Source organism: Sceloporus undulatus, chromosome 9 (assembly GCF_019175285.1).
Source record: "Sceloporus undulatus isolate JIND9_A2432 ecotype Alabama chromosome 9, SceUnd_v1.1, whole genome shotgun sequence".
NCBI lineage: Eukaryota > Metazoa > Chordata > Lepidosauria > Squamata > Phrynosomatidae > Sceloporus > Sceloporus undulatus.
This window is the reverse complement of record NC_056530.1, coordinates 26,807,208-26,833,962: the sequence shown is the minus strand read 5'-3', so window position 1 is coordinate 26,833,962 and position 26,755 is coordinate 26,807,208. Positions and strand designations below refer to the sequence as shown.

Genomic DNA, 26,755 nt, shown 5'->3' with positions numbered 1-26,755 from the left:
TAGGTTCGCCATCACTGTCCTAGTCAATCTTCCTTCAGTCTCCAAATTTCTCATACTTCATGTAGTGAAACACTGAAAATTGTTCCTGCCTCTATAGTTACACCTCGGTGGGTTACAAATGGTGAAAAGGGGAAAGCTGTGTTCCTCAGAAGCGTTGCAAAAAGCTTTTGGGGGCACCTGGCATGTCCATTTTGCATGGCGCCCCATTCCCCTGGCCACAAAAGAAACAACCTACAGTATTGCCCTTTCTGAGTTAGACAGTGTCTCCTGCGCATCTCCCGTCGCCATCACCGACACTTTAAATGTAGAAAGCACAAAAGAGGTGGATCTGCGGGTTATCCTTCCGATTCTGGGACTATCCTTGGTTCTGGCATTATGGGAGAGGGGTGTCAGGGACAGGGAGACCATGGGACCCATAAAAACCGAGGGGTACGACGGGACTGTTTTTGGGCGGAGGGAGGAAGGGGGGGTTTCAAACGATGGAGTTGTGGTAAGAAAAGAACAGAAATGATTCTAGGGAGAAAGAGACATTTTGGGAAACGATAAATTAAAATACAGTATTAAAAAAGCGAGATGCAGAGAAAGATGTTTAAAGCAAAGCAAAAGAAAAACGTTGTTTTTTCTCCCAAAAAAACCTTCTTACCTAGTTTTCTTTTTTGTAATTTTTTTTCTTCATGCTAATATCACACGGCCTATTTGTTGATGTAAGTTGACTGAATTCCGTGGTTTGCTCTCTTATTTTTTTTTAAAACAAAGAAACAAGCAAAAACAAGCAGAAAGGGAAAGGAAAGGAGAGGAGAGGAGAGAAAAAATAGAGAGAGGAGAGGAGAGATGAAAGATATTAGTGTTTTAGTCGAAAGAGGATGGGAAGAGAAATCAGCCAGCGAGGGTTTTATTGCTCTTTAATTCTGCTGTTTTATCTGTTTAATTTTTTGCGCATTAAATGACTTTTGGAATTCTTTTTTTAATATATCTATATATCTATATATTATATTTTATTTTATTTTTTTCTCTTCTTCTTCTTCTTTTGGTTTATGATGATTTCCTTAGACTAATAAATATGTTGGCAAAGGCGAGAGGAGGAGAAAGCTAGTGGCCAGGGATGGAGACGGAGGGGTTTTGGCTATCTGTAAAACGTGGCTTGAGTTGTCTTTGTGTCGCAGGGAGGAAGTCCCGGCGAAGGTGACTAACCCGCTTTCCCTCTTTCTGTCTCTTTCCCCCTTTTCTCTCTGTTCTAGGAGGTGAATTAGTATTGCCCATAATAACCGAAGACTCACTAGACACCCCTCCAATTGCCACCCGGTCTCCATTCATCCCCCCACCTCCCACCTTTGGCCCCTTCCTAACCGTAGTCGAGACCACCAAAGACACCCTTTCCCCGCCATCCCACCCGAGACCCCCCTGCCTGGCTGACCAAGACGACAGTGACTGCGAAGAGGGGATCGAGGCCTCCGGCTATGCCTCCGGCGAGGTCTTCGACTCCAGCCTCCCCCCTACCGACGACGAAGATTTTTACACCACTTTCCCCCTGGTCACCGATAGGACCCTAATTGGCCGGCCTGAAGGAGCGTCCAAAAAAGCCCAAGGATACCGCCCCAACCTTAGGACAGGACTGCCGGCTTCGCCCTCCGTCCCCGACCTCCTGACTTCCACCACCTCTCCCAACCTGGTCCGTAACATCCCCGCCGGCAAAATGAACAACCGGGAGCCCCTCAAACCCTACCCAGAACAGTACCCCCCACTCTCCACCTCCTTTGAACCTGACAAGCTAAACAGGCTTAAGTACCCAGGTATAACCTCTTCCCCCAATTTCCACAATCTGCCCACAGTGAACCCGACCGGCCCCGGGGAAAGAGGACCCCCTGGAGCAGTGGAGGTCATCCGGGAGTCCAGCAGCACGACTGGCATGGTGGTGGGCATCGTGGCGGCGGCTGCCCTCTGCATCCTCATCCTCCTCTATGCCATGTACAAATACCGCAACCGGGATGAAGGCTCCTACCAGGTGGACCAGAGCCGGAACTACATCAGTAACTCGGCACAGAGCAATGGCACGGTGGTCAAGGAGAAGCCGGCCGCTGCCACGAAAACGCCCAGCAAGAGCAAGAAAAACAAAGACAAGGAATATTATGTCTGAGCCCCCTTTCCCCCCTTATTTCCCCTTCCCGCCCACCCACCCACCCAAAACAAAAAAAATTACATCCCCGCGTGTGCCTGAGAGACTGACACCCGACTGACACACACGGTGACACCACCACCCAGACCTGCCGCACCCCCTAAACTCTGGAAAGGGGGACCACCGCCCCGATCGCATCCTTTCCTTTCCTCATACGAAAGAGGCCAGCTGGTGGCAACCTCCATTCCTCTTTGGTTTGGTCATCCGTCTTTTACTTTAGTTGCCCTTCCCTTGCAAAAAATAATAATGAAATTATATATATATATATATATATATATATATATATATATATATATATTGAAACAAGGCAATGAGTGCACAGGGCCTACCTCCCCCCCGTGTCCCACCCTGACGATTGAGTTGTGTAGGGGCATTGTCGTTGTCATTGTCCCTTAGGCAAACGAAAGGGAAGCAAAGCCAACCGAAACGAAACACACAAAAAGTGGCACGACCACCATCACCACGTCACCATCCCCGTGTGCGTTGGCCTGAAGAGAGGGATGGATGGATGGATGCTCGGAAGAAGGAGGATTAAAGCGGGGAGGGTGGGATTGTGGTGCCAGGCTTCCGGATGAGGCCATAGTTGTGACGTACCGCGTGCGACGCACGAGAGTCCGTCGCCCCTCTTTGCAAGGGGCCGGGGTACTTTTTGATCCGGAAAGAAAACAAAAACGGGGGAGCTCCACTCCTCTTGCCTCATTCCCTGCAGCTCCCCGGCACTGTGCTCCGAAACGGAGAATCCTAAACTGGAGCCTAAAAAAAGGCTGCCCAAACCATTGCTCTCTGCAGAACCCTAAAAGGACCCGGGGGGGGGGAGAGGAAGGCCGCCCCCCTTCCCCATCGCCCCATTCTCTCCGAATTATCACAAGCAAAGGGGTCCCTCCTTTCTAAAGATTTCCCCCCTTCTCTTTCTCTCTCTCTCTTTCTCTCTATTCTCGCTCTCTCTTCGTCAATGTGTCGGAGTCTTGGAAATGTGTGGAATAAAAACAAACGAGTTTTTTTAAAATGAAATACTACTAATTATATCATAAAGCAGGTAACGTGGGTTTTGCTTGCGCTGTCGGCCCGGAAGGATGCTCCCGCGTCCGACGGCGAACCAATATCCTGTCTTGTCATTTGTAATAAAATAACTAATAAGAGGGAGGGAGTAAAATCGAGGGTTTTTTTGGTTTTTTAAGACAAAAAAAAGTTGGACGCCCAAGGAACGGAGAGCGGTTTCGGGGTGCCTTGCTATGTGCGGAGGGGATGTGCGACGAAATAATTTGCTTGGGTTTTCTTTTACAGGGGTCCAGGTGCACCATTCTCTAATCCTTTCCATGCCCTCCCATATCTCTCTCTCCCCCGGATCAAGGTGCTATTACGTGGTTTTTCTTTAAACTGTGTTCAAAGTATGTCCAACTTGAGTCGACTTTTAATTTCATTTTGCTTTGTCGACGTGTGTTTGTGGGGGGTTTTAAGAAAACAAAAGGATGCACAGATGCCAATCGTGAAAAAGGTCCTAAATCCATGGGCCGTTTCCCAAAGGGCCAATTTGGGCACGAAGGGCTGAATGTGTCTCCCGGGCGTTATGTGCAAGTGAGCCGTCGTTGTGATGTCTCCCCTCTTTTCTTCTCTGCAGCTGCCTTCTCGTTCTTCCATTAATAATAATAATTCTAATAAGCCGAGAGGAAGCCATAGATAACTCTATACGGAGATCTATCTATAAATGCATATAGGTATATATAGAGAGAGACTATAGATAAAGATATATAAGGATATAAAAAGTATATGTAATATATGGAGAGTTTTAAGTACAGCCCTGGGAGAGAGGGTCGGGAGGAAGGTTCCTTGGAGGACACCTGGGTTTCTGACTTTTGGCACCATGGAAAGGGAGGAAGGGAAATGGAGGCTGGATCCACACAAAAAAAATAATCCAGTTTGACACCACTTTTCGTTCCCATGGCTGAATGCCGTGGAAGTCCAGGATTCGTAATTTTGTGAAGTATTTAGTCTTCTCTGTTGTAGCGCTCCAGTGCCATAACAAACTCCAAAGCCCAAGGTTCCCTGGCATTGAGGCATAGCCATTGAAGTGTCAAACTGGATTATTTCTGCCGTGCGCATCTTCAGTCCATGCCTCCGAGAGGCAGCTTTTGGAGAGGCAGAGTGGAATCCTGGTACCATGCTGCACAACTGGAGGTTGCAAGGAGGAAATAGGTTGTGAGTCCGAAAGGAACCACGGCGGTGGAGAAACCAGCGGCTTGGAGCTGGCAGATTTGGTCTGCCTTGCCTAATATATTGTGCACTTCAGTTGGCCAATAAAGGTATCACTGTTTGGTGGATTTTTGCTTGAATTTGCCTAACCACTGTTATGCAATTGTGCAACCATGAGTTGACTGCTCCAATTGTGCATCCATGGGCTCCTGGCATAACGCAGCAAGAGGATTCTAGTTTGGAAAGCAGCAAAGTGCCAGTAGCATATTTTTCCATCATAGGGATGCAGGGTGACCCACTGTTTTGCTTCTGAGCCCCTGGTGCCTCTTACCTCTTGGCCGCAGAGGAGGCAAGCATCAATCCACTGACAAGTGCCCTTAGTGTGCCAGGGCCTCCTGTGTCTCACGCATGGCATTGCAAAGCTGGAGCTCGCTTAGACGATAGGGGCGTCTTTAGCCACCTTAGTCCTGCATGAATGAAAAGCAGAATATTAATTGATTCATTGACCTGCCACCAACCTGCAAGTGTGTCTGAGAGGTTGGGTGCTTGTGTTATGAGTGTGTACAGAGAGATATTGCAAAGATAAGAGCTTGGGAGTCATGAAAGGGGTGCAGAGAAGGAGCCAGGCAGAGCTGACCCTTACTGCAGCACCAGATTTTTGGAGAGGGCCAAGAGTGTGCATCCTCCTCCTCCTCCTTTTTTGTGCAGGAAAGAGCATTTTCTATGCAGAAATTGAGATGATGCTGGTTTCCGCGCAGAATGCACCATGGAACCAGTATCATCATCATCAAAACCCAGTGTGGCCATTTTGCGCAGAAGAAGTCCCCAAGTGTGACTCCAAAAATCTGGATGTTTCTCAGTGCAGAAAGAAAATGGCAAACATAACTTGTTTCTTCCTTTGAGACGTGAAAAGTTCGCCCTTCCTTCCTTCCTTCCTTCCTTCCTTCCTTCCTTCCTTCCTTCCTAAGTGAGAACCTTGGCTTTGCCACCTGAGCGTTCAAAACACAGAGAGACTGAGATTTATACATTTTTAAGGGGAAAGAGTCACAGTCCAATGCTCAAACCCTGACACCAAACTGAAATGCCCCTCCCTAAACTGCAGATCCCAGGTTGAAGTGGATCCCAGATTGAAGTGTTGCATTTACATCTCTTGTCTACATTTCTGGATCTGCATGGGATGCTGTGCAAATCTTAGGCAAACCGAGGTCTCTGTCTTGTTCTTTTGGGCCACTCTTCCTTTGCGACGGGGAGCAGAAAGGGGCAGAGGTAATATGTGGATGGTTGAATCCATAGTTCAAATATCTCTGGATACGGAGGGACGACTGCACTGGTGGGACTTGTTACCTTGTATGGAACGGCAGATTTGGTTCAGATTTGGTCGTGTTTGCAATACAAATCAATGTCGCCCAAATTGGTCATGATTAAAATCCCGTCAATTCCAGCAAGGCTTAACCTAAATATGGCAAAGTCGGGATCCAACCCTATGAAATACAGTAAAAAGGGGAGGGGGACCCTTCGGACTTGAGACCATTTGCAGCATTTCTCAACCTGCATTTTTAAAATGTGCTTTGCTTTCTGAATTCTGCTTCCAAAGGTCATTTATAAGTTAGGTGCCTTTAGAACCCTTTCAACTTGCTGACTAGTTTTCCCTGAGCCATTTCTTTCTCTCAGTCTGTGCCATGTGACCTCTCCTACCTTTTCCCTTTGCTGCCCTTTGGGGGTGATGGGCATGCTGCCCCATATCCATGCCATAGCCTGGACATGGCATGGAGAGGAAGGGTGCCATGTTGTCCTTTGCCAGAGGCAAAACATAATAATTTCCTTTCTCTCTGAGGAGTTTTGACTAGCCCAGCTGTATGCAGAGCAGGGCCTTGGCACAACTGGCCCCACTTGCTTGGCAAAGATCAATGCCAGTCTCTATATTACAAAGCACAAAATGGATGCTTTGAGGTGGCAATTCTCCATCTTGTCCAAGCTCCGCTTCCCCTTCTTGTCTGCACTACAGAATTATAACAGTTCTATACCTCTTTAACTGCCATGGCTCCATCCTGTGGGATCCTGGGATCTTGTGCCAGAGACCTCTAGGTCCTTACCAAACCGCAGACCCCAAGGCTCCATAGAATGGAGCCAGTTAAAAGTGGTATCAAAGTGCTATAATATGTTGGTGCAAAATAAACCACAGTACCAATGTCTTTCTTTGCTGCGCATGAGTGTGTGCATGTGTGTGTGTGTAAGAGAGAGAAAATGACTATGTGTGTACAGTGCCTAGCGGTCTCTTGTCAGTGCTATAAAGGACATTCAGTCATCATCTCTTTGAATGTCGCCTTTTCCATCCAAACGTATATCTGTCCCTTTGCGCAACTTAGACAACCTTTCACAAAGGACATTTGGCCCATTGATGTGGCAGACAGAGTTTGAAGGAGCTACTTTGGGCTTTTATGGGAACTCTGAATGCCACCGATGGGCTGAATTGCAAATATCCGGGGAAGTATCTTGGTTCGATCGACACATATCATCCCCTTCTCCCAAAAACCCACACGCAACCCAAAACCAAATGTTTCTGTTGCCTCCAGCTTTCTTCATTTCAGCCCATGGGAGATCAAGGGCGCGCATGTATCCATTCCATATTTCAGTCCTGGTGAACTCCAAGGTGTAGCTATTTGGGGAATACAAACACCTTGGGCAGGTCCTTCAAAGTTCAGATGATGGTGGTGATGGTGGTACCTTCACAACCTATTTAGGGGAAACCAAGTCTTCTAAAAACCCTCTCCCAACCCAAGAGTGTCCCAATGTATTAGTTGCAACACCCAAGCTGGGTGGGGATGAGGGGAGATGTAGTCCAACTCGTGTAGAAGTCGTTGGGTTGGGGAAGGCTGTTGTTGGAGAGGCGTGGCGATCAATTGATGCTTTTCGCTTCTCCATCGAAGGTTGTTGTTGGTTTCCCCAACTTTTCATATCTTAAGGCCCACCCATGAGTCTACCATTAGAGAACTAAGAGGCCCGTTTTGCCTAAGAACATTTCTGTGTTTACAGACATGCCGTTACTACACTGTGCTTCTCATTTACGGGAAGCTCTTGGCCGGGAAACTGTTGCGGGGTTAATAAGTGGAGTTGCATCTGCAAGAGTTAGAACTGAGCATTGCTGTAATGTCCTTATCCAATAACTGCTGTTAAGTTACTAATAAGGGAGGCCAAAGATGGCACCAGTGCGCAATGGGACTGGCGTACATCGGGGCCAATGCACATCAGTCCCATTGTGCGTCGGTCTCATCATGCATTGAATAGAATAGTTATAGTTATAGTTGTAAAAGGGACATATAGTTATAGTTATAGTTGGAAGGGACCACAAGGGACATCTAATGCAAACCCCCAGTTTGCCATGCAGGAACTCATAATAAAAGCATCCCTGACAGACGACCATCCAGCCTCTGTTTAAAAACCTCCAAAGAAGGAGACTCCACCACACTCCAAGGCAGCGTCTTCCACTGTTGAACCACTCTTACCATCAGGACGTTCTTCCTAATGTTGATGTGGCATCTCTTTTCCTGTCGTTCGAATCCATTTTTCCATGTCCTAGTCTCTGAAGCAGCAGAAAACAAGCTTGCTCCCATTGTGCATCAGGACGCCAGCTAGGGAGTGCTGATGCACATTAACAGAGCCCAATGCGCATTGGAATACCCTTTCCAGTGTCCTGTTACGCATCTTTGTAATTCACTAACAGGCAGCCGAGTAGCAGAGTATCCATAAAGTTATATGTTCTGGTCCTTTATCTTAGAATAGATGTTCATTCAGTTCATTCAGTTGCATGAGAGCATGGGAATTGAGAGAGAGAGACAGAGAGGAATGCTTGGTTGCTTTTATGAAATCATGCATCCCACCCAAATGTTTTCTGGTGCCATCAATAGGACATGTGCCAGAGGTTGAAGACCATTTGTTCTAGACCAACAATTCCCAAACCTTGGTCCTTCAGGTGTTTTGGACCTCAACTCCTGGAAGCCCCAGCCAGCTTGGCCAACGGTCAGCAATTATGGGAGCCAAAGTCCAAAACATCTGGAGGACAAAGTTTGAGGACAACATTTCTCAAATAGAAATTCTGGCCCAAAGTAGCTTCCAAGCCTAAAATAAGGAGGAGAAAGCTTCTGGAGAAGGGTAGAATGGAGAAGTGTGGGTGTTTCTGAATGTGTGGAAGAGAGATCGTTGTTGGGCGGCTTGATGTGGCATTGGTTCTTCTGTCCAGAAATGGACGTCTTGAAGCAGGAGGTGGCCATAGTCGATTCTTGCGTGGGCAGACACTCTAGTCAGGACGGGAGCAAGGAACCAGTCACACTTTCTCAGCCTTAATGTCCAACCTCCCAAAGAAGGTCCCGTAGATGCCACCAAAGGACTGGGTTATTTGGAGACTCAAGGGTTCCTTGTCGATGGAGAAGGAGGTAGGTCCCGCCAGGCCACAACTAAGGATGGGAAGTCAAGGATGAAAACTTATGAACTATGCAGAACTCTTCCTTCCATAAACACTGGAGAAGTAGGTATGGAAATCTGTGTCCTGGGGATTGGAGTTGTCTTCTCATCCTGGAGGGCTTCATCTCTATCTAAGATGGAGGCCAATGGAGATAAGTTGGTCGAGGGCAAAAGCTTGTGGCTTTGTGTTCATGGAAGGGATCAGACCTTCGTCGGTTTTATGGGGCCAAGACTAAGTCAGTGGTCCCTTCTGAAGACCATTGTTGGCTTCATTCACCCGAAGGTTCATCTCCGCTAGAGAGAGGTGAGCTCGCCATTGGTGTCTGGAGTCAAGCATGGAGCTTAATGCCTCTCCATGATCCCAATATATATATATCTGGTTCCTGCAAGAGAGGTTTGGGGAGAGATGCTTCTTCCTTTATCCATTGGGTCAGTTTAAGGGGATTTTTGCTCGGGCCAATGGGGGAAAATGGGTTTTTTTGGTCAAACGGGCGTCTCCTCTCCATCCGACTTTTATCCAAGGTTGGTCCGGGAGGGAGCGAACTGTTTGCGTCAGTTGTCCTTAATGTTCATGTTCTCTCCCCCCATCCCGCCCCACGCTGCCTTTCATATAACCCTCCGCTGTTTATAGGGCAGGTCCTTCTGCCCGGTTTCTATGAGACGAAGTGCGACGAAACATTCTTAACCAAATGTAAATTTATTTGTACATTATTAATATTTTATTTTTATCTGGGGAGGGGGACATGTGCAGAAGGTCAAAAATAATCATTAAAAAATACCCTCCGTAACGGGGAAAGAAAAAAAAAACACAAACACAACCCACCCTGAAATCCAAAACCCTCGTTTTCTAAATCAATAAATAAGATTGGAGTCAGGGGGGGAATCTATTCATTTTGATGACGAAAATCCCTGACGTATCTTTTTGTCGTTCTGTTCCTTTTTTTAATGGCATTCCATTTTGGGGTGGAAATCGGGGTCTTTTTTCCCCCCGTTCGGTTTGGATTTGGTTTTGTTTTGTTTTTGTAACGGATACTTTTTTAAAAACAACAACTGCTAAAAAAAAAGAAAGAAACAACACCTTTCTTGTTTGTTTGTTTGTTTGTTTGTTTTCCGGGGAAAGGGTTGGGGGGGGAAACCGTGATTCTGCATATTTACCCTGTAAAATTCCTGTATTCTTCAATGTTATTGTAAAGTGTTACTGATTAAAAACGGAAAAGAACAAAAAAAGATGACTATGAACAGACCGACAAATCTAAAAAGGTCCGACCCATGTACATTTAGCACAAAAAGGGGAATACAATTGATTCTATACTTCGTATACGTTGTTCTAGTCTTTATTTTTTGTACGGGGGGCACTTGCGGAGGGGCTTAAAGGCGACCGACTCTTGAATTTCCCAAGGAGTCAAATTGGTAAAACGGACGTTAGCCACTGAGTTTGGATTTCTCGACCCTTGGTCCGAGCACCTCTTTGCAAAAGTGGTTCGGAAACAGGCCAACGTTGAAGGAATGGTGAGGTTTCCAGGTTGGGTCTTTTCCGACAAGAGAAGACCAAGCGACGATGCAAAGGGATCTTCTTGCGGCACTTTTGAGACTAACTAAAAGAATGGAGTTGGTAATGTGAGCTTTTGTAGATCTGTGTGCCTACGTCCGCAGGCTTCGGCGTGAAATTTTTGACTTCCCGAAGGGTTCACGGTGATTTTTCGGCACGGAAAGACACACGGGACCATGCAAAAGCGGACGCCGGATTCCAGGTAAGGTCTGACCAAAGCACAATGAAGTGACACTAATAATCATAATATTATATCCCACCTACTCCGATTATTACTTCACTCAATATCGTGTCTAGATCAAGTGAAGTAATAGTAGAAGAACTCTTGACATAAAAATAGACGGATCTTAGCTGCAAATGATTTTCCGTCTCTCGCTCTCTGCAACGTTAGAAATTTGCAAACGACTTGAAGGCACACAACAACAACAACAACAAGAAGCAGATGCGGCCTTAGTCCAACACTCAAACCACAAAACTGCACCGGCTCTATTATTCTTAATATGTACACAACTCAAGAGAGCCTTTCCAAATACAGTTGTTTGTTGTTGTGTGCCGTCGAGTCATTTCCGATTTGTGGCGACCCAAAGGCAACCCTATCATAGGGTTTTCTTGGCAAGATTTGGTCCGGAGGAGGTTTACCATTGACTTCCTCTGAGCCTGAGAGTGAGACTTGCTTAGGGTCACCCATCGGGTTTCGTAGATTCGAACCCTGGTCTCTGGAGTCATAGTCCGACACTCAAAACACTACACTGCACCAGCTGTCATGGATATAAGGACATCGTCCAGATATAAAGGAGGCTATAGACTCGAGAGAGAGAAGAGGTTGACCAAGGGGAGCACTGAGATATAATTAGGGGAATCTGGGTTTGAATTGCCACAGAGTCCAACCCGCCTCTCAGAGTAGCCTTGCTCCCGGAATAAAACACGGCAGGAGCAGCGGGTGAGAAAATCTAAGTAGGCTTCCCAGCGGTGGGAAGACAGGATCAAAAAATGCAAAAAGGAGGAGTGCGCGAGAGTGATTCAGCGTCGGCGCCAGAAGCCTTCTCTGCGACTCTCAGCCCCGCTGTCCTCCTGATTATATCAAGCTCCTGAGCGTTTTGCCCTGCATTTATTTCTGTCCGGATTTCCATTCAGCTCCCGTATATAGATGGCAACTTTTGGAACGAGGGCCGGAGGGTGGAGGATATGTTCCAGCACCTCTTGCATCCCAGAAGTCGTCCGCTTCTTAGCAATGTGGGGTTTCTAGATGCCGTCGCACCGGTCTCTCCATCTCTTGGGGGTGCTTTGGTTGTGCATTCCTGCATGGCTTTAGCGGACTGGACTGGATGACTCTTGGGGGGTCTCTTAAGGGGGGATTTGGATAGAATGGGTGACACCTCAGAAGAGGGGTCAGCCGGTGCCATCTCTAGGGTCAGTGTCATTGGTGCGGTCACTCATGGCGTCACCCCCCAAATGACCTCTTCCTTCCGTTGCACACCGTACAAAATCCGTAGCAATGCCTTCTTCGCACTAATGTGACCCATAAATCATAATTCCCATATAGCATCCAGTGTAATGCTAACAGTTGTGACATTAGCAAAATTAAAATTACAGTTGGCCCTCCGTTTTTATGGGGGAATCTGTTCCGGACCCCCTTGTGAAAACGGAGGCTTGCGCATATCCAGGCCCCATAGGCTTGAATGGGTGCATACCCCATTGAAAATTGCAGAGGTCTCCCCTTCGTGGATTTTCAAAGTCGCAGATCCCTGCTGCAAAAGAAAGACAGAGGAGGAGGAGGAGGAAAAAAGGGAGGAAGCCATCCAAATGTCATTACACGCTGCTGTGAGTTGCATTTTGCAAGGCCCCCGAGTTAAATTTGCTTAAGCTCCTTGAAATCAATGGGCTTAAGCGGGCGCGACTTTGTGCGGCTCGCACACTTGCCCCACCACTCCGCCGTGCCACGGACGCGTCGCAGTTCATTCTTCGACGTTGTCAGTTCCCCCCCCCCCCCCATTAAAAACCAGCCTGGGATTCCAGAGAGAGGGAGCATCTATGCGTGCAAACGCCGTTTGTGGGTCGTTCTTTTATCGCTGGGGGAAACGAATGTGAAGCGGAGGAGAAACAGAAGTCCCTTTGATTCCACAAGAGATGGGCCCGATCCAGCCCAAAGCAAGCCTGTTAAAGGCCCAATTGATTTCAAGGGGGCTGTTAAGATTTCCAAGGTGTTTCACTCTCTCCCAGTAAAACTGATCATGCTTCAAAGTGCTTGTCTTCCCTTGCACTGGGTTTCGCCTTGCGTGCATTTAACATTTCTAACACCCACCCTGCATCAAAGATGCCACTTTTCTTATTCCTGGAATGATATCTTCCTCTTTCTTCCTTCTTTGGTAGAATTATATTGGAAGGGACCTCAGAGGTCATCTAGCTCAGCCCATTGCAGCCGCAGTGTGTCCTTCCCGGGAAAGTGGCTGGAGAGTTGCGATGGAAGCACCCATTGTAGGGGTCATCACCCTGCAATTTGGAGATGGACCGAACTAGGTGTCACCCCTTTTCTGGGGTGTCACCTGGTGCGATCCGCACCACCGCACCCTCCCATTGACACCATTGCTGTTGCTTCTGCTTTCTTCCATCAGACAGACTGGGAGAAGAGGCAGCAGAAGAGACGCTGTTGGTGGCCATTGGCATCCCTAGGGTTGCGGTCACCCATCGTGGCTACTCATGGCGTCACCCACCCCGCCATTGATTGCCTCCCATTTCACACCACACAGAACCTTAGTCATGCTTTTTTACACTAATGTTGTTTGGAAATCATAATTCCCCTATACCAGGGATGTCCAAACTCTGGCCCTCCAGGCGTTTGGACTTCAGCTCCCAGAAGCTCTCCGATCCCCGGACCATTAGCCACGATGGCTGAGGCTTCTGGGAGCTGAAGTCCAAAACACCTGTAGGGCCAGAGTTTGGACATCGCTGCGCTATATGATGCCCTATGAGGCATGAATTCGGGAGCTGGGTATATTTATCCTGGAAACGAGTATTTATTTTATTCTTATCCAGAACGGGGTCAGACTGGATGGCCCTTGGGGGTCTCTTGCCAAACCCAGTTGACAAACCGACCGACAAATCCCATTGTTATCCTCTACTAAACCCTAAAAAATACAAACCCAGTTTTCTTGATGCCGGAAGGGTTAAAACTTTATTTCCCCCAATTAATATGATGATAGAAGGGTCTTTGTTGCTGGCGGAGCAGAGATATCCCTATATACAAGGCTGTCAATAATTCCCACATCAAAGACGCATGGGATAAAGATAGCTTGGAAGTCATTTGCTTGCAAAAAAGAAAAACAGGAGGGAGAAGAATATATATATATATATATATATATATGTCTAAGCTCCGGCTTTTCGCCCGTCCTAATTTGATTAAGTTCCCGTTGTCTTTTGCTTTACCTTTACAATTCCCTTACCTTTCCTTCCTCCGCCTTCCTTTTACCCCATACACCCCCCTTGTGCTTTTTTAAATTCCTAATGGGAGTAATTTGATTGTTTTGAAATGCATTAATTTTCTTCCTTCCTAAGAAAGGAGGACTTGTATTACCGCAAACATCTGACAAAGTAATGAAGCGATTATGCGGCTCCGAGGACTTTGCTATCCAGAGCCTCTCTCTCTCTCTCTCTCTCTCTCTCTCTCTCTCTCTTTTGGCACAATGTTGTCGGCTTTTCCTCCGGACCCCCCACCCTCCGCTTTTAATTTGTATGAAGGGAGACAATTGATAAATGCCAGGAAAAAGAAAGCTGTCTCTCTCTCTCATTGCCTTTCCTGCTGAAGTAGGCCTGGGATGGCAGGGACAGTAAATTGAACCTCTTCATTTAGAACGCGTCTACCTGGGACTGCAGAGTGAGAAGGCAGCCGGCTCTAGGGCCATTTTTTTCATACACTTGACCCTTCCATTTGCCTCGGGTTAGGAGCACACAAGACCCCCGTGAATATGGGGAAACCACCAAATGACAAAAAGGCCATGGTTTTTACTTGGAGGATTGCCTCTCTAGGAATCCTAAGTCCTTCAGCGCAACTCTGTGGTCAACATCCGACGACACTGACCATAGAGTTTCACTGCGAGGGCTAACAAAGGCCTCTAGGAGTTTCCTCTCTAGGAATCTCTAGGTCTTTCAGTGCCCACTTTTAGTTAGGTGACCATAGAGTGGCGCTGGAGGAGCTACAAAGGCCTACTGGAGTGTCCTCTCTAGGAATAATCTCTAGGTCTTTCCGTGCCACTTTTAGTTAAGGTTAACCATAGAGTTGCCCACTGGAGGAGCTACAAAGGCCCTACTAGAGTGTCCCTCTAGAATCTCTAGGTCTTTCAGTGCCACTTTTAGTTAGGTTGACCATAGAGTGGCGCTGGAGGAGCTACAAAGGCCTACTGGAGTGTCCTCTCTAGGAATCTCTAGGTCTTTCAGTGCCACTTTGTTAGGTTAACCATAGAGTTGCACTGGAGAGCTACAAAGGCCTACTAGAGTGTCCTCTCTAGGAATAATCTCAGGTCTTTCGGTGGAACCTTTAATTAAGGTTGACCATAGAGTTCCACTGGAGGAGGACTAGATATTCCTAGAGAGGACATATTAATCAAATCCGTGAATAATCAAAACGCAAATACCAAAGCCGCAAATTTGGAGGGAGAGTTGTAGTTTTTAGCCACTGTTGGAGATCAACACATACTTTCCAAAACCCCCCATTTGGCAAGAACTGTATATACTCCTGTATAAGTCTAAAAATTTTAGTCCAAAATTGACCCCCAAAAAACAGGTGACTTATCCATGGGTCAGTGCACAGATGTATTTACTTATGTATATGTCGAAAAAGTTTAGTTACATTGATAGCATACTCTCTCTCGGACTCTGTAGGTGCTCCACTGTGACTCTATGGTCCACATCTGGCAGCAGTCCCACCGGAGGACCTAGAGAGAACATGTCAATCAAAATCTACGAATAATCCAATCCGCCCAAAGCCAAAGCCGCAAATGTGGAGGGACGACCGCATTTGCTATAACTCCTACAGGCTATATCATTTAGGACATATTCATGCGTAGGTCACACTAGTCTGCGGAGCCAGAATGTCGCCATTGCGTAATGGACATATTCTGGGGGGTGTAAGAGTGGAATTGCTCAGACAGCATGTTCATCCGTATGTAGCCTTTGCAAATTGTGCATTGCAGTTGTGCGTCCTTACGTTGCACTGTGGCTTTGTTGTTGTTGTTGTTGTCGCCTGCCTTTCAAGGGCTTTCGATTTATGGTGGCCCTAAGGCAAAACGTATCGTGGGGTTTTCTTGGCAGAGACTTGTTCAGAGAAGGCTTGCGTTGTCTTCCCTTGAAGCTGAGAGTGTGTGACTTGCCTACCTCTGTAACTGGGTTGTGAATTCCAGAGTCTTTTTGCACTTTGAACCCAGATTGCAGCAACCGAAGTGAGACAAGGGATTGGGGCTGCGGCAACCACAAGCCCGGCCTCGGAGGAAGGGGCACCATAGGCGTGCCATGATGATGCCCCTTCCACGTTGTGCCGTTGGGTGCTCACTGGAATCGCGCCATGGTGCCATGCGCCATGTAGAAGGTGCGCCAATGTCATGATGCAATGGGCACTGGACTATTGGACTTAAGAGGACTAAGGGCTAAAGTGGGAGAAGGAGAAAAGAACTGGGACATTTTCAACGCAGACGAGAGAAAGTGGAATGGCAAGATTAATCGGAACTGTCGAAGGTACGCATCAGCCTTAGCAAACATAGCCAAGGGTGAGCAACTGTGAGTTGCAAATCAACAAATCCTGAAAGACGACAGGTTTCCACCCCTGACCTAGACCTTGCAAAGGCTGGAGAATGGGGTCTAGCAAATGAACATAGTCGCCTTCGCACATGACAGCCAGCAGACACACGCCGTCTGCCGCATGCCATCAATGCTGGCGCCCTCATCCGCCGCTTCCTCCAGGCTCCCAAACCTTGGAGGGCTCTGGGTGCACTGAGACATGCCGAAAAGAGCTCTGCCGTTTTAGTAAGGAAGAGCAGGCAATTTTGGGCTGGTAAGAGCGCAAGCTCTCCGGAGTTGGCTGTCTGGATCCAAGTGTGACACCCAAATTAAGATGGGCGCCGGCACTGGAATTCTAATTTCTCCGAAAGAGGAGCGTCGCCGGCTCTCTACTAAAAGGGAAAGGAGCACGAGCAAAAGGGAGTTATTACAGCACTGGGAGGGAGCATGGCCTACTGCAAACACCAACACTGTTTCTGCACATCCTCAGCCCCTCGAAGTCGCCAAAGCCCTTCCAAAGATGCACCACAGTTGCCCTCAAAGGGACAAAATGCACACCTTCCTGCCCAAGAAGTTCTGCATAGGACTAAACAGCTTTGCCTCCTTGAGACTTCTGCATTGACGAACTCTGTTTTGCAACCCAAGAGGTTCTTGCATAGACCTAAACACACTTTGCCTCCTTGAGAGGTTCTGCATGGAACTGAACTCTGCTTGCAACGCAAGAGGTTCTTGCATAGGACTAAACCAGGCTTTGCCTCCTTAAGACTTCCGCATGGAACTGAACTCTGCTTTGCAACCCAAGAGGTTCTTGCATAGGACTAAACCACACTTTGCCTCCTTGAGGGTTCTGCATGGAACTGAACTCTGCTTTGCAATGCAAGAGGTTCTTGCATAGGACTAACCAGGCTTTGCCTCCTTAAGAGCTTCCGCATGGAACTGAACTCTGCTTTTGCAGCCTGGAAATCTGTGGCCTGGTACTGAGCTCTGCTTTGCAGCTCTGCAAGCTTTTCCATGGATCTGAGCTAGAAAAGGATTCCTCTGGTTTCGGCTGTGATGATCTGGCGGCAAGGGAAGGAATGCCCAGACGTTTAGATTATATCGAACACCATCCCTTTCCTCCCACTCGGTGTAAACACACTTGACTGGGGAGTTAACCATCTGCTGTCAATCAGGAACAATGGTGATTGAGGTTGTCGCAACGTTGTCATCTTCCTTGACATCTGACGGGGCGTCATAAATCCCATCTCTGGTTTGCAGAGGGATTTTTTTGCCTCTGGTTTGAATGATACCTCCAGGATCAGACTGGCAAAAAGAGGCCCCCAAAACTGGGGGAGTTTGCACCCTTGTCCGAATTTGCAACCCAGTGGCAGAAGCAGCCCTCAAAATGGGGGACTTTGTGCAGTTTTTCTGCCGATGTCACACATGCGCATGCATATATATTCAGACATACGGTGTGCAAAGGGGTCTTGTAGCACCTTTGAGACTAGCTACGCCGAAGAAGTTGCAGCGTAACCTTTTGTGCGTCCTGAGATGCATCAGAGATGTCAAACTGCATTACTTCTAGTCTAGGAACGCATCTGAGGAAGGAGACCAAGTCTGCAAAAGCTTTGGCTACAACTTCCTTGGCACGGTTAGACTCAAAGATACTACAAGATCCCTTTGCATATATATATATACACACACACACACACACATACACATGTACACACAGAGAGAGAGGGAGATGCACACATATGCACACACACACATATACACATATATACACATACAGAAAGAGAAAGACATGCACACTCATACACACACCACACATATACATCCATGCACACACATACATTTGGTCTTTGATATCCTCAGATCCTTCATCCACAGCTTCCACCAGCCAAATATTATGTTTATTCAGGGGCTTTGCATCCAAATCCAGCAATTCCAATCCACACACATACATCTAACACACACATATATACATACATAGACACACATAGAGTCGGTCCTTGTTATCCACAGATTTTCCATCCATGGATCCCATCATCCACGGCTTGATAATACCTCTTTAAAAAAACCATTCCAAAAAGCAAAGCTTGGTTTTGCAAATTCTTTATGCCGTTGTATATAATGGGACTAAAGCTTATCCATGGATTTTGGTCTCCGCTGTGGATCCTGGAAGCAAACCCCATCAGATGCCGTATCAAACACACATGCACACACTGCACTCCTTTGATGCTCAGCAGAGGCAAAGCCACTGATCAAGCTTGACTGCAAAAACAGGACAAGGACCCAGGTGAAGGAGGACCCCTTGGGTGGGATTTTGGGGGGTTTTTCAAACCCTGCGTTGCGCTTTCCACCTTTGCTACTTAGCAGGTAAAAGCCTGCAGGTAAAAGCGCCACGCATCTCTGACTCTGACCCCAGTCTTTGCGATGCCAATTTTAGCTCTGCCAACGTCCCCTTGGCAGCCGAAACCAAGCCAGCCATTGGCAGAGACTGGGGCGGCAGGGAGGGATGAAGAGAGAAAGAAGGGAAGGTGGGAGGGAAGGAAAGAAAGGAGAGGGAAAATAGGCCAGGCCTCCATTTCTTCCGTCGCATCGCCATGGGTTTTGGTTGTGCATGTGCAGCTATATATGTGCAAGGCAGGCTTCTTCTTTGGGAAACTGGGGTCAACATGAAGAGAGGAGAAACATCAATTTTCCAAATGCTGTTTTTATTTCCATCCAAGCTTTCAGGGATGTAAGCTTGCTCCTTCTTCTTCTTCTTTGGATGCGGTGCTGGCAGAGACGGAAAGGGGACCCAAACAAAAGGCGTTCAGACAGACAGGAGGTCCCCAAAATCGGTCCAAATTGTGCGTTTTTCGTCTGGTCCGGGAAAACCGCAGCCCCCCACCCGCCCACGGACTTATTATGCAAATCAATCTTTATATTTATTCAGGTGCTTTGCATCCCATTTCCAGCCGCATTTAGCATTCACCGGGGACCGAGGCTGCAGCAGCAGAAGGGACTCTGTCTCTGCGCATTTGTGCCGAGATCAAACTGGAGCATTGAAAGGCAATCTTTCCACATCGCTCCTGTTTGTCCTATATATATAGAGAGAGAGAGACTAGCCTCAAGGATTTGGGGGGAGAAAAGGCAAAATAGTGAAGGCAAAGAGGGGGCGAAAAAATAAATCAAATCAAAGAGCCAAGAAGCTATTAACATGCAAATCAACGCCAAAGTGATTAGTGCGCTCCAATATGGAGCTGAATGCTTGCCAGGCACCATCCGCGTCTCTGTGGCCGGGAATGCAAGGACTGTAAAAGAACGGCTCGTTTCATCATAACGTCTCCAGGACTGGAACGCCAGCAGCATCCTATAGAGTACGGATGCATCTGCACTGCAGAATTAATGCGGTTTAACCCTTTTAACACTTTCTGCTGAAGACCCTAGAAAGGCACTGCGAGGCAGAGTAGACAGACTAGGGTCAAATGCACAAAGTCTAGGCACAAAGTCACCTAGTCTAGGTGGCATCTACATTGCAAAGTTAATGCGGTTTGACACCGCTTTAACTGCCACGGCTCCCCATGCAAGTATATATGGCAAACCCAAAGCAAAAAGTCGGGTTTCAGGGGAAGAAAGGCCGAAGTGTGAAGGCAATCCATGCCAATTTGGGATTTCGGCCCTGCATTCATGTAAACAGGGTGCATCGAAGGGGGGATTTGGAGTAAATAACCCATGCGGATGATCCCTTTGCATTGCCACAGATACCCAACTTCCTGGACTCTAAGGCCCCTCGTCCCCTGCCTTGCTTTCTCTGGCTCTTGCCGCGTTCCTCACCGCCACGCGCCTGTCATCCGTTTAATTATAAGCCTCCCTTCGGATCCAGTTGCGGGAGACTGTTGTTTAAACAGGCTTTGACAGCTTGGCAGATCTGAAACTCAAAAACGAAGGGAAGAAAAAAGGGAGGAGGGCAGGCAGGGAAGCATCAAAGGAAAATGGAGAACAGGCTTCGAGACGGGGTTGGGTTTGACGGCCTTTATTTTTGGAGAGGGGTGCCTTCCTTCTTCTCGTCCTCCCCAATATCCAGCTGAGAGGATCTCTGCCTCTGTGCGTCCTCGAAAGGAAAGGAGATCAAAATAATTCCCCCCTTTGCATTTTTGCAAAACCTGCCACCATCTTTCCAAAAGGGAAACCGAGGCAAAGGTACCAAAGAGGAGGAAAGGGAGCTGTTTGCAAAGCACCTTTGCCTCCGGCGCAGCATGGAGCCAATTAATTGGCGCATTTGAACGGCAAAAATGTCCATTCTCTTTTCCTTTCCCTCCGTTTTGAAGAGTTGCAAATAGGAGGGGATGCGAGAAGGGAACTTGAAAAAGCACCTTGGAAAAGCCGGGTATCTAAAAGACGCGGCCTTTTGCAAGCTTCCCGGCTTCACCTTGAGGTCTAGGAACTTGTTCCGCTTTGTTCTCGTCTCTGCGAGCCATGTTAGGACCTGAGGAAGCCATGCTGAGAATGACCAGAGCAAAGCATATCATCCCCTTCCAAAAAAGCAGATACTGTCAAGTACAAGGATGGGTTTTGCTGTTGTTGCGTCACTCCGAGTCGTTTCTGACTTACGGCAAAGCTATCCTGCTTTGTTCAGAGAAGGTTTGCCATGGCCTTCCTCCGAGTCTGAGAGAGTGTGACTTGCTTAGTGCCACCCAATGGGTCCCATAGCCAAGCTGGGAATCAAACCCTGGTCTCCGGAGTCCGACACTCAAACCACTGCGCCACACCAGTGCCATTCCAGATGTTGCAAGACTGTAGCTCACAGCGTTCTTCATCACTGCACACGCCAACCAGGACTGAAAGGGCCTAGCCACATTTGGAGGACCATGATTTAAAGCTGGTGGCAAAACCATGCAGCTTTGGTTCCAACGCATGCAGGCATAAGGATCATTGCATGCATCTGATGCATGTGTGCAAAGGGATCTTTGTATGTATCTGATGCATGTGTCCAAAGGGATCTTTGTATGTATCTGATGCATGTGTCCAAAGGGATCTCTGCATGTGTCTGATACACGTGTCCAAAGAGATCTTTGCATGCGTCTGATGCCAAAAGGATCTTTGTCCAAAGGGATCTTTGCATGCATCTAGTGCATGTGTCCAAAGGGATCTTTGCATATGTCTGACACATGTGTGCAAAGGGATCTTTGCATGCATCTGATGCATGTAGATACGCTAAATCTTTGCTAAAGGGGCTAAAGTTCCCAGATCAAGGTGAAACGAGGGGATTATTCCTTCTCGGTTATTTAGGGAGACGTGATCAGGAATATTTCATCTGCCGTCTTTGCTTCTAATTATTTAAAGCTGCATCAAAACGCCCAAAAGAGCAACCGCTTCCTTCCCCAACTTGGTGCCTTCCAGATGTGTGCCTGCAAGACCCCCATCATCCCCACCAATATGGCCAAGGATTGTGAGGATTGTAGTCCCACAAATATAGAAGAAGGGGAATGCGTTGGAAAGGGCAGTGGCTGCTGGAGTTTGGTCTCTTTGCCAAGAAGAAATGCAACTCAAAAGGTCGGCAACTTCGATTTGTCGTCCTCTGCCTCCATCTGGCGGATTGAAAGATCTCCTGCAAATGGTCCCTTGACTGTATAAAGAGGTTTTATATCTTGACTCTGTTGTTGTCGTTGTTGTTGTGTGCCTTCAGGTGGTTTGCAAATTATGGAAACCCTAAAGTGACCCTATCTTGGGGTTTTCTTGGCAAGTCTTCAGGACACTTGCCATCCTCTGGGGCTGAGAAAATGGGACTTGACTTAGGTCACACAACGGGTTTCCATAGCCGAGCAGGAATTCGAACCCTGGTCTCCAGAGTCCTAGCGCAACACTTACACCGCAACACCACGCTGGCATTTGCTGCGTCAGAATAAGTGGGTCGATAGCCACAAAACCTCGTGCTTAAAATAAAACCCAGTTTGCCTTAATGCCGCTGCTACATTGCAAGTTGTTGGTCGGGGAAATCAGTCTGCAAAGGGATCTTGGAGACCAAGGGGATTATCACAGGGGGATATAAAACGAAATCGTCCCGTCGTGATTTCGCATGGAGATTGTTACACAACATTGTACTCATCCTATACTTCTCCCCGGAATAATCTGTAATGCTCCTGGAACGTCTTATCCAAACCCCCACGAAAGGTTTGCCAATGGGGCTTCAATTGCGCCATTGCGAAGGTGCGGAAGCCAATGACGATTCATTCGCACTGTTACTAGTATTAGTATTTTATTTTCTTATATCTCATCTTTCTTCTAATATAAGGACTCAAGGCGGGAAACTATTCGCGGAGCAATCCAGGACCTTTTCCCAAAACCTTTTCAGTACGGACAATTCGTTCTCGTTGCTAGGATCGTTTTCGGAGTAGATGTCCGTCTTATTTTGAGGCACAGGGCACGGTTTTGTTCGAACCGGATAAAAATAACGTCATGAAATATAGGAATTGTTATTTTGTTTGGTTCGGGACGGTACCATGATGTTCAGGCATGACCAGTAGTGCCCAAACGGCACATGGGTGAAATGTTCAATCATGATATATTAAGCAATACATGGATGAGATCATGTTTTGGATGTGGGACATAATTGCGTTCCTCTTTCATTTTTATATCGCCGTTACAGCGCGATTGTGTGACTGCGTGAAAATTTCTATCGCTATAGCGCTATGCTTCCGTTGTTTTCAACTAGCGCAATCATAAGTGAAAGAAAGAAATTGGTAGCATGTGCTTTCGTAGACTGCAGCTGACTTCTGCAAGACGCATGTTTGCGTGCATGCATCAAATTCCTTTGTAAACCCCTTTGTATGCTCCAGATGCATGGGAAAATCTCTTTGCATGCATCAGATGCACGCAAAGATCCCCTGCATGCATGCGTCGGATGCATTCAAAGAACCCTTTGCACACATGCATCCGATGCATAGAAATGTCCCTTTGCGTGCAAGTCAACGACATTCCAGCCTAAACCTGAGCCCCGGCTTGTGTTCTTCCACGAGCCGAAAGGCCGTCTGTTGCTGCGCGCCTCGCATTTATTGCGACGCTGAGTGATCTCGCGCCATCGAGAAAAGCAATTACTTCCCCCTCTGCGTGCTGCCAAGTCCTAATGGGCAGCCGGCTTTTACCTCCGCTTTTAACATCAATAAAATTTGCCGAGATGAACTCAAGTGATAAAATTCATGTTCCGGGTGAGCGGCTGATGACTTAAATTAGTTAAGAAAGGGAACGCATTAGTCCTAATGAATTGGGACGGGAGGAGACCCTGGCATGCGAACGGCGCCGCGCAGCTTTGCCACAAATGCACCTGCGTGGGCAATGTGTGGCAGCTGAGACTAACACATAGGTTGCATCCACAGTGATAGTAGTCTTAGGCCACATAACTGCCACAGCTATGATCCTATGGGATTTTGAGTATACAAAGTGGGGTACCCATATTTGCTGGGATTAGGGGTGCAAGACCCCCCATGAAAGTGACAAAAACACAGATCACAGAATTGGAAGAGACTCTTAAGTCATTTTGGACTCATGGCAAACCTAAGGCAAACCTCTCACAGTGTGTTATTTGTTCAGAAAGGGTTTGCCATTGGCTTCCCCTGAGGCTGAGAGAGCATGACTTGCGCAAGGTCGGCCACTGGGTTTCCACGGCTGAGCTGGGAATCGAACCCGGGTCTCCAGAGTCCAAATGCTCAGACCACTAGGCCATGCTGACATGTTTTGAGCCTTCCTGAGCCCTTAGAGGGCATTTTCCAGCAATAGGAAATGGAAATTTTGGGGCAACATTTCATTTTGATCTCTGGAGAGTCTGGAGTGGGATCCAAACTCAGTGGGAAAATGCCAGCATCGTTTCCCAGGGTGCATCTACACTGTAGAAATAATGTGGGTTGACCCCACATTAACTGCCATGGCTCCATCATATCCTGGAGTGTGTAGTTTTGCAAGGTCCACCCCGACGCTTTGGCAGCAAAAGGCTAAAAGAACTTGTAAAACAACAAATCCCGGGATTTTGTAGCTTGAAGTGACATGCGGCACTTAAAGTGGTGTCAAACTGCCTTGTGCATTTTTACAGTGTAGATGCGCCTTGGGAAATGCTGATGGCATTGGTGGCATTTCCACCAAGTTTGGACCTTTGTCTCCAGACTCTGAAGAGGTGAAAGTGAAATATATATACACTTGTCCTTCCGTATTCACTAGGGTTAGGGGCACAAGACCCCCGCGAATATGGAGAAACCACAAATAACATATCCCTAGAGAGAACATATTAACCAAATCAGTGTGGTCCAATGCGGCCTGTGCATCTGATCCGACATCTTCATGAGCAAAATATCCAGCAAGATGTGGAGTAAGGAGATCCCTGGTCCATGGAGGGAAACCAGCGCCAGCGCAAGTCAACATAGGAGCTTGAGGAGGTTCTCGTAGCTGAGGAAGGTGACGGCGTTGACGGGAAAAGCCCGGAGGCTGTTGAGGCTGAGGCCCTTCAGGAAAACCCGGGGACCCTCCCGACGGAGGCTGGTGAGGACGCAGTCCAGGACCCCCGCGTACTCCACTTTCTTCACCCCATCCATTTGCAAGCGGGCCTTCACCACGTCCATTGGGGTGGCCAGGACCCACGACGCCGTCCCTGCGCAGCCGCCCGCCATCAGGACCGTGGCAGAGCCTGCGGGGAAGGAGCAGATTCAGAGTTAGGAGAAGTAACAAAAATGCCATGTTTTAACCTCAGGGGAGACCTCTCTAGGAATCTCTAGGTCCTCCAGCGCAACTCTGTGGTCAATGTAGAGTGTCCTCTATAGGAAGCTCTAGGCCTTTCGGTGCCACTTTTAGTTAAAGTTGACCATAGAGTTGCGCTGGAGGAGCTAGGTATTCGTAGAGAGAACATATTAATCAAATCCGTGAATAATCAAACAGGCGTAACTGCGCTCACACTAAAGGCTTCATGGGTAAGAAAACAGAGAAGGATTGGTGCTTCCAGGATGGATTACTTTCCTGGCTTTCACCAACGGATGACTCCTTTTTGAGTAAGAGTATAAAACATATATTGACGCATAGATAAGCCGACTTAGTTTTTTGGGGTCATTTGGCTCCTTCCGCAGCGACTGTCCTTCCCTCCTTGCACACAGAGTTCAATGTGCAAAAGTAGTTCTTTAACACTATTAACCGGATGGCGGCAGAAGGGCGCTGGGCTGGGTGGCCCTCGAGGTCCGTTCCAAATATGTTATTCTATGTATTCCTGCATGGCAGAAGGGCAATGGCACATCTCCTCTGAACACATCTTGCAAAGAAAACCCCAGAATGGGGTGCCCATAAGTCACCACAAGTTCGGAAACGGCTTGAAGGCACACAACCCCAACAAGCCACTTTGAGTCCCAGTCAGGGGGAAAGGTGGGATAGAAATGGTGATGTTGATTATTAATTACTACTACTACTACTACTACTACTACTGTGGCCCTCTGTAGCCACAGATTTTGTATCCATGGATAAAACCATTTTATATAAGGGGCGCCATTTTACAACGGCGTTGTATTTAATGGGACGAGCATCCACAGATTTTGGTATCTATGGTGGATAACACAGTGGATACCAAGGGAACGCTGTATTATTATTATTATTACTACTACTATTATTATTATTATTATTATTATTATTATTATTATTATTATTATTGGAGCCAATGTAGTGTCTGAGCATTGGACTAGGACTCTGGAGACCAGGGTTCGAATCCCGGCTTGGCCATGAAAGCAAAGTCATGCTCTCTGAGCCTCAGAGGATGGCAATGGTGAACCCCTCTGAAGAAATCTTGCCTGGGAAAACCCCAAGATATGGGGTTTTCATGTTCAAAATGGAAGGCATATAACAACAATTATTACTATTATTATTATTCTCACCTGGCTCACACCTTTCCTGAGACAGCCCCCGGCAGAGCGCTGTGTAAGTCACAAAGTAGACCGCCATGGTGGGGACATCGCGCAGCATCAGCGCCATCCCACCACGGAACAACCCCGTGATGCCTTCTTCTCGGAGGATGCTGGCGCTGCAATGCACTGGACCCCGGTACCGTGGCTGGGATGCCCGTGGCGACGCCAGGCCGCGGCCGTAAGGATGGGTCTGGTTCTGGAGCCGGACTTTGACCAGATCCACCGGGGCCAGGACCAGCGCCTGCGACGGAGCAGAGAAAGGGAAGAACCCACCGGTCAATTTTTTGGCACGCTGAAGAAATGCAGTTTGATGTCGCATTAACTGCCATGGCTCAATGCTAGGAAACCCTGGGGTTTGCAGTTTGGCGAGACATTCAGCCTTCTCTATCATAAAGCTCCGATGCGCCAACAAAATGCACATCCCAGGAGTGTGCAGCATGGAGCCATGGCAGTTCAAGCAACGTCAAACTGCATCAATTCTGCGGTGCGTCTTTGTTTTATACTGCCAACAACCCTGTGAGGTGGGTCAAGCAGATAGCAGCCACTTCCAAGCATAGCTAGGGCTTCTTGGTGACATGGAACTAAGTCTCCCATGCCCTGCAATGCTGCAATATCTCTCGCGGAGTTGTGTTACATGCACATACTGGTGATAAGTGATGCCCTTTCCTTACCTGCGCCATGCCAGAGATGCTGCCGGCCATGAAGATATGGAGGTAGCTGGGGGGG

The 26,755-nt window shown here is 47.6% G+C and overlaps 3 protein-coding genes across 24 annotated transcripts in view; 2 read left to right on the top strand and 1 right to left on the bottom strand.

The window, feature by feature from the left end:
• Positions 1–7,808, top strand: part of NRXN2 (neurexin 2) — a 286,100-nt gene extending 278,292 nt beyond the window's left edge. For 10 of the 22 annotated variants that reach the window (XM_042439692.1, XM_042439697.1, XM_042439694.1 and 7 more), the window contains one exon: positions 1,239–7,807. In XM_042439692.1, coding sequence (XP_042295626.1) covers positions 1,239–2,134 — 896 coding nt within the window. In that variant the 3' untranslated portion in view covers positions 2,135–7,807. Of the gene's footprint in view, positions 1–1,238 lie in introns of all 22 variants that reach the window. The other 12 variants (XM_042439705.1, XM_042439702.1, XM_042439704.1 and 9 more) reach the window with 3 other exon arrangements.
• Positions 7,809–18,282: 10,474 nt separating this feature from the next.
• FRMD8 (FERM domain containing 8) overlaps positions 18,283–26,755 on the top strand; it is a 23,744-nt gene continuing 15,271 nt past the window's right edge. The window contains exon 1 of the mRNA XM_042440472.1: positions 18,283–18,414. The gene's annotated coding sequence lies outside the window, so the exon portion shown is untranslated. The remainder of the gene's footprint in view (positions 18,415–26,755) is intronic.
• Positions 22,001–26,751, bottom strand: SLC25A45 (solute carrier family 25 member 45; the record flags this gene model as incomplete). The annotated part of the gene is made up of 3 exons (XM_042439926.1): positions 22,001–24,774; positions 26,000–26,270; positions 26,701–26,751. Coding segments are annotated over 3 exons (591 nt in total), but the record flags the coding sequence as incomplete, so codon positions are not given.